Source organism: Jaculus jaculus, chromosome 7, assembly GCF_020740685.1.
Source record: "Jaculus jaculus isolate mJacJac1 chromosome 7, mJacJac1.mat.Y.cur, whole genome shotgun sequence".
NCBI classification, from domain to species: Eukaryota; Metazoa; Chordata; class Mammalia; order Rodentia; family Dipodidae; genus Jaculus; species Jaculus jaculus.
This window is the reverse complement of record NC_059108.1, coordinates 65626134-65633923: the sequence shown is the minus strand read 5'-3', so window position 1 is coordinate 65633923 and position 7790 is coordinate 65626134. Positions and strand designations below refer to the sequence as shown.

General features: G+C 45.4%; 1 protein-coding gene across 1 annotated transcript; it reads right to left on the bottom strand.

Moving 5' to 3' along the window:
- Positions 1–3246: 3246 nt before the first annotated feature.
- On the bottom strand, positions 3247–5603 carry LOC123462152 (ataxin-1-like). Its single transcript, XM_045154523.1, has one exon. It carries the CDS (start codon positions 5359–5361, stop codon positions 3289–3291), a length of 2073 nt encoding a protein of 690 aa, XP_045010458.1. The 5' UTR covers positions 5362–5603; the 3' UTR covers positions 3247–3288.
- Positions 5604–7790: the final 2187 nt, after the last annotated feature.

Below are 7790 nucleotides of genomic sequence, written 5' to 3'. Positions count from 1 at the left end.
GGAGTAGAGGTTTTGGAAGTATACCCTGATGATTCTTACAATTTCATTGATGTCTGTAGTGATCTCTCCTTTTTCATTTCTGATTTTGTTTATTTAAGGCTTCTCTTTTTTGTGCTTGATCACTTTGGCCAGAGGTTCATAAATCTTGTTTGTTTTTCAAAGAACCAGATTTTTGTTTCATTGCTTTTAAAAATTGTTTTCCTAGTTTCAAATTAATTAATTTCTGCTCTAACCTTGATCAGACCTGGGCAGTGGGAGGAGGCAGAAATGGGTCCAGTCTACTCACCCCAGACCGACACCACCCCACCAAAAAAACTGACCATAAAGAAAAGGCAGACCCAGACTATGGGAGGTGACCAGAAATGGGTCTGGCCTACACACTACAGACTACCGCACCTACCCCCACATTGACAGTGCAGGGAACTCAGACCTGAACTGTGGGAGGGGAACAGAAATGGGTCAACCACAGCCCATTTTTAATTGGGTTGTTTGATTTCTTATTATTTAATTTTTTGGGTTCTTTGTATATCCTAGATATTAATCCTCTATCAGATGGATAGCTGGCAAAAATTTTCTCCCATTCTGTAGATTGTCTCTTTGCTCTATTCACAGTGTCCTTTGTCATACAAAAGCTTTGCAATCCCATGAGGTCCCAAGATTAATTTTGTTTTTATTTCCTGAGCAACTGGGGTTATATTCAGAAAGTCTTTGCCAATACCAATATGCTGAAGGGTTTCCCTTACTTTTTACTCTAGAAATTTCAGAGTTTCAGGCATGATATAAAGGACTTTGATCCATTTGGAATTAATTCTTGTGCAAGGAGAGAGAATAAGGTTCTATTTTTCATCCCACTACAGATACATATCCAGTTTTCCCAGCACCATATGCTGAAGAGGGTGTCTTTTCTGCAATGAGTATTTCTGGCATTTTGGGTTTTTTCTTCAAATTTTTATTAACAACTTCCATGAAAAATACCCCATGGTAATACATTCCCTCCCCCAACTTTCCCCTTCAAAACTCCATTCTCATAGCCGGGCATGGTGGCACACGCCTTTAATCCCAGCACTCGGGAGGCAGAGGTAGGAGGATCGCCATGAGTTCGAGGCCACCCTGAGACTACATAGTGAATTCCAGGTCAGCCTGAGCCAGAGTGAGACCCTACCTCAAAACAAAAAAAAAAAAAAAAACCCAACTCCATTCTCCATCATATTCCCTCCTCATCTCAATCAGTCTCTCTTTTATTTTGGTGTCATGATCTTTTCCTTCTATTATGATGATCTTGTGTATGTAGTGTCAGGCACTGTGAGGTCATGGATATCCATACCATTTTGTGTATGGGGGGAGCACATTGTAAGGGGTTCTACCCTTCCTTTGGCTCTTACATTCTTTCTGCCAACTCTATTGCATTAGACCCTGAGCCTTGGAAGATGTGATAGATATTATAGTACTCCACACTCCGGTCACTTCTCTCCAGCACCATGATACCTTCTGAGTTATCCCAAGGACATTGCCATCTGAAAAGAGAAGATTCTCTACCAAAAGTGAGAGTATCATTAATATAAGGGTAGGAACATTAAGAGAAGTACTTACTGGGCAGTTTGATAAGCATAGTATATACATTTAGCCAGAATGTAGCAGATGTTATACCCCTAGGGCTCATAAATACCCCTGTTTTAACTTTTCAGTATCAGGGATGTATTCCCTCCCATGGAGCAGACCTTCAATCCAATTATAGGGCAGTTGGTTTCCACAATAAGACATGCCACTATTGCACCAATTGGCTCATTTGGCCTGGCTGGCAAAATATAAGGCTTGCACTGTTGAGTATCTTCACTGGTGATTTCTCTCTCTCCCATTGAACTGTACACAGAATGGCTTCTTCCAGCTTTCTGTCAGCTGGTCTACATTGAGGAGATTATCAGCTCAGTTCCAGCAGGATTTCTCAGTGGCTTTGTAGCCCAAGTATGTGGAGTCTTCAGCAATAGGTTCTTACCATCTATTCCTGGTGGGAAACCAAGGGCCTTGGAAATGGCCTATAATGTTTTGGGGGTGTCAGGGACCTCCCTGGACAACAACTCACAGGAAAGTATTCCATTCCAGGCACTGACAATTTTCTAGCAATAATCTATTGCTCTGGAGTGTTCCATTGTCCAAAAAAGTAGGATTCCACATGATTTATTTATATCCTCTTAGATTTTGATTAGCCCTCCCTCCACCTTTCCTTTACTCAATCTCTTCTCCTGACCTCACTTGGACCTTTTCACTCCCATTAATCTATTCTTCTACTTACATATATACAATACCATCCTATTAAGTACCCTCCTCCCTTCCTTTCTCTTCCCTTTATATTTATTTTCTAGTTTACTGGCCTTTGCTACTGAGTTTTCTTCCTACTCACATGGAAGTCCAATCATCTGTAGTTAGGATCCGCATATGAGAGAGAACATGCAACGCTTGGCTTTCTGGCCCTGAGTTACCTCACTTACTATAATCCTTTCTAGATCCATCCATTTTCCTGAAAATTTCATGACTTCATTGTATAAATATGCCATATCTTCATTATCCACTTATCAGTTGAGGGACATCTAGGCTGGTTCCATTTCCCAGGTATTATGAATTGAGCAGCAATAAACATGGTTGTGCAAGTATTTCTAAGGTAATGAGATGAGTCCTTAGGATATATGCCTAGAAGTGCTATAGCTAGGTCATATAGTAGATCAATTTTTAGCTGTCTTAAGAACCCCACACTGATTTCCACAATGGCTTGACCAGATTGCATTCCCACCAACAATGTAGAAGGGTTCCTCTTTTTCCACATCCTCATGAGTATTTATGGTCATTTGTTTTGATGATGGTAGCCAATCTGACAGGAGTGAGATGGAATCTCAACATAGTTTTAATCTGCATTTCCCTTATGACTAGGATGTAGAACATTTTTTTAGATGCTTATATGCCATTTGTATTTCTTCTTTTGAGAACTCTCTATTTAATTCCATAGCCCCCTTTTTTTTTTTTGGAATGTTTTTTTTATCCTGTGTGCACCTCCACCCTTCCTTGTCCCAGGCCTGCTGCTCCCCAGCACAGGACCCCCAATGGCTGTCCAGAAAGCATGCCATGGGGGTAATGAGCAACAGATCCTGTCTTGGGAGGCTGCTTTCATGCCTCCTCTTTCCCTCAAATCTCACTGCCAGGAGAGCCATTCCCTGTTTGGCATGTGCAAAACCTCTGCCTGCTCATGGTGAGGGCTCACCTCTGGGGTTAAAGCCCCAGTCCTGGTCTGAGAAAGGTTCATTTTCCCGCATTGGAACGGCCTTCAATAGACAGCTTTACCTCCTGTGGAATGAAAGAGGGACGGAGCAGTGCAGCCCGTGCCTCCTCCCCTTGCATGCTGTATCTTTGGAAGCTTGGGGCTGGCCAGCAGGCTTGAGCACCAGGCTCAGGCTGGGAGGGCTCTACCACACAGGAGCCCTCTCCTGAAGGCTGGCTCTTCCCCTCACTGTCACATAGGTCTCTGGACCCCAAGACCGTCCTCTCAGGCCTTTCTCGGGGGGTACCCAGCTGGCTTGGGGTAGCACAGCTGGCCTGAGAAACTGAGTTACTGTTCAAGCTCTGTAAACTGATAGAGATGCAGACATCTCCCACCTGTAGCCGATGGCAGGGCAGAGAGAAGAGTTGTGCAGTCCTTCCAGGGCTGCAGGAGGACCAACCCTGGCCATACACAAAAAAGGGGTGCTCAGGGGGCACCTCGATGCTCACTTTGCTCTGCTGTTCACCAACAACAAAATGTAGCATGACAAATCCAGGCCACTGGCTCTCCTGAATGTCCACAACCCTGCTAGAGTCGATCTTCAGGCCCCCACTCACTTCGGCACTGCGCACAAAATCCTGGGTCTGGAGGTCCTCCACCCGCTTCAGCTCCCCTGTAGCCAGCTGAATGATGGCACCTTTCATGAAATGGGAGGGCAAATGGGTGGAGGTAATGGGGGGTGGCGTTGGCTCCTTGTCTGGGAAGGTGGCTCTGGTCTGCATGTCCAGACTTGATGCCACTAGGATTTCTGAGCCCATAGGCAGCAAACTTGGGTCAGTTCCAGTGGGCATCAGGTTGCCATTGGCTACAACCATTGCTTTGGGTAAAGGTCTGTGTTTTACCAGTTCCTGATGGGACTGAGGGTAGAACCCACGAGCCTGATTTTTCTCTGCCACCTCTGCAGGGTTCCTGGCTGACCCTCGCCCCTCACCCTGATGGTCAAGGGCATGGTGTGACAGGTTGAGAGGACTGGGTTCATCTTTCCTCTGAGCTGCCACCATACGATAGTCCTGAGAAGCTAAAGCGCCAACTACCCGCTGAACCTCAAGGTCAGTGTCTGGGGTTCCTCGGTGTGCAGGCACTGCCACCTCCACTCTCGGAGTCTGAGAACCTGAAAACAATTGTCCATCCACCATGCATTCTACCACTGGCACTAGTCCTCCTTGGCCTTCACCCTTGCTGCTGGGGGAGTCAAGGGCTTCACTTTCCTGTCTTACTAAATTTCGCTCTCGCTGTCTCTGTCCTCCATTGGCAGCAGCTGCTTCCAGAGCAGACTGGCCCTCCTGAGGGTTAAGCACTGGGCTGGCGCCTGCTGGAGAAGTTTCATGCAAGGTATATCCAGCAGGTAGCCTAGACATTTGATAATAAATGGGCATCCGGCCTGGAGCAAGATCCAGTGGCTGAGTACTTGAGTGATGAGGCAACTGGCCGGGTGGGGAGGTGGCAGAAGGGGCTTTGTTAAATGAGTGGGCTGGGGATGAAGCCTGGGGGGGCGGAGTGGCTTCTTCTGCCAGGAGTGAGGCATATGGCACAAAATGTGGAAGGTGAGAGGTGGAAAGGTTAGCAGAAGGAGAAAGGAGGGGACTTGGTAGGAAACTAGGTGGTACAGCATAGGGAAGGCTATAAGGAGATCCGATAAACTGCAGTGAGGTGGATGGGAGCTGAGCATAGTGGACTGGGGGGTAGTGGATTCCTGGATGTTGAATCAAAGAAGATGCTACATTAAACGTGGGGGGCAAAGGGCTCATGTTCACCACAGATGGCAGGCCAGTTGGTGAGAAGGTGGCAGGTGGCACTGCCACCTTATACAGCATGCCATACTGGTCTACTGTTAGACCAGTAATGGCCTCAGCTCCATCACCACCCAGGCTGACTCTGGCTCCAGCCTGGCTCTGTCCAGCCACCACGACCCCTCGGGACCATTCAGAGGCATCACTGGAAGGTGTGTGGTTTGTGGAACAGCTGGTAGTTCTCCCCATATCCTCGCTGGTCACAGGGAGGTCTCGTTTCTTTGGTGGAAGGCATTCCTGACTCCTCTCATGAACAGGTTTCATATTGCTTTGTGATGTTCCTGGAGCCAGGAAGGGGTTGGCTTGCTCCTTGGGGCATCAGAAGGGACTTCTCTGTGGCTTCCCTGCACCCCTCTCTGCTGCTGGCTGGGGTGCCCACATCTGAGCTTCTGGTGGTGCTTCTGAGCAGCTGTAGTAAGTGTCCTCCCCCCTGACTTGGGAGCCGGCCCATCTCACAGAGCTCCCCGGGCTCCCCTCGCTCGTCCCGGAGCCGCCGCAGCCGCGGCCGCCGCCATCCCCGGCCCCGGAGCCGCCCCACACCCTGCGCCCATAGCCCATTTTTTAATTGGCTTTTTTGATTTTTTATTATTTAATTTTTGAGTTCTTTGTATATCCTAGGTATTAATCCTCCATCAGATGTATATCTAGTGAAGATATTTTCCCATTTTGTAGGTTGCCTCTTTGCTTTATTCACAGTGTCCTTTGCTGTACAAAATCTTTGTAATTTTATAAGGTCCCAGAGGTTAATCTGTGGTTTTATTGCCTGAGCAAGTGGGGTTGTATTCATAAAGTCTTTGCCAAGACCAATATATTGAAGGGTTTCCCCTGCTTTTTCCTCTAGAAGTTTCAGAGTTTCAGGTCTGATGTTAAGGTCTTTAATCCATTTGGACTTAATTTGAAGAATGCTGTTGAAATTTTGATGGGGATTCCATTAAATGTGTTGATTGCTTTTGGTAAGATTGCCATTTTCACACTATTGATTCTTCCAATCCAGGAACAAGGGATGTTTTTCCATTTCCTAGAGTCTTCTGCAATTTCTTGCTTGAGTGTTTTAAAGGTTTCATTGTAAAGATCCTTTACTTCCTTGGTTAGGTTTATTCCAAGGTACTTTGTTTTCTTTGATGCAATTGTGAATGGGAGTGATTCTCTGATTTCATTCTCTTTGTGTTTGTTGTTAGCATATATGAATGCTACTGATTTCAGTGTACTTCTTTTGTATCCTGCTACATGGCTGTAGGTGTTTATTGCCACGGACTGACTCTCAGGGAGATCAGGACCGAGGGAGAACAAGGGCGAAGGCTCAAGGAGAACTCGGGATTCGGCATGGAAATGACAGACAGACACACTCTAAGTTGAATATGCTGCTGCGATTTACTGAAGTTTTCATCAAGGTTTTATACAGATTGAACAAGTGATCTCAAGAATTATTAATCTAAACAATCTTAAGTATTGTTCTATTCTAAGCATACATGCAGTGTTTATCAGGCAGGAAATGTACCCATTTTCTGAGAAGCACATCTCGCACCATTGACCACAACATTATATGAACAGAAACTAGGGCAAAAGGTGCAAGGTGAATAACAGGTTACTTATTTCTTATACCCCAAGGACTGTCATGCCCCAAGGACTGTCATGCCCCAAGGACTGTCCCAAACCATCTTTTTCCACTTATTAAATCATTTATATAATCCTCATATTCATTATAAAAGTGTTTCCATCCAAAAAAACCACCAATATTTTAAGGCTGGTGTAATACTTTCCAGAAATTCCCTTCTTTCTTGTTTATTGTATAAACACCAAGGCTTATGCTTCCTTGCTAAGCGTTCCATAAATGGAAGAGAATGCCATAGCCTCCTTTTTCCTTCATAATTCACCCATCTATTACTGAATTCATCATATCCTCCCTCATAGGGGAGTGGATCTAGGTAGTTTCCAGCTCTAGGAGTCCACTTCGGTGGTGTCCACCATCTGCCCTTGATCAAGTACTGAACATATCCCCCAGGAAGTTTCCTGGTGGGAATGCCTAAGTTTTTCAACTCCTTTTCTGCAGAACTGTCATGCTTCTTATGAACATTACCGATCAACATTTCTACTTTCATTTTCTCAGGCTCAGTATCGTTCTCAAACATCATAAGCTGTTTTTGCTCTACACCATCAAAAAATTGTCCTAAAGTTAATTTTTTATTCTTAGTAGAGTTATACATTCCCTCCATTGCCCTAATTATAGGAGGGGCACATTCAATGCTCAGATTGTTCCTTGTACTCTGATTGCATGCATGATTACTAGTAAGCGTTGAATTAGTTGTTCTTTGACAAACAACTAGAAGGAAGCAGGAAAGAAACAGAGCGCAGAAAACAGCCCATTGGCACCAGCAATTGGGTCTTCGTGACTTCTTATGGGCAGCAGGAACCATTACAGTAACCGACTGCCAAGGGGTCACCGGGGGCATCCCTCCGAGGAGTGCTGGCCCTCAGTCCTCAGCTCTCTTCCAGTGTAGAGGCATCTTTGCTACACAGGCGAGGTCGCCGTGGACGTAGGAGTTTATCAGCTCTAACAGTTTGCTGGTAGAGTCTTTAGGGTCCTTTATGTATAGAATCATGTCATCTGCAAATAATGATAACTTGATCTCTTCCTTTCCAATTTGTATCCCTTTTATGTGTGTCTCTTGCCTTATTGCTATGGCTAAGACTTC

Coding starts and splice junctions, on each gene's coding strand:
- LOC123462152 (XM_045154523.1), bottom strand. CDS start 5,361: ATGAAACCTGTTCATGAGAGGAGTCAGGAATGCCTTCCACCAAAGAAA.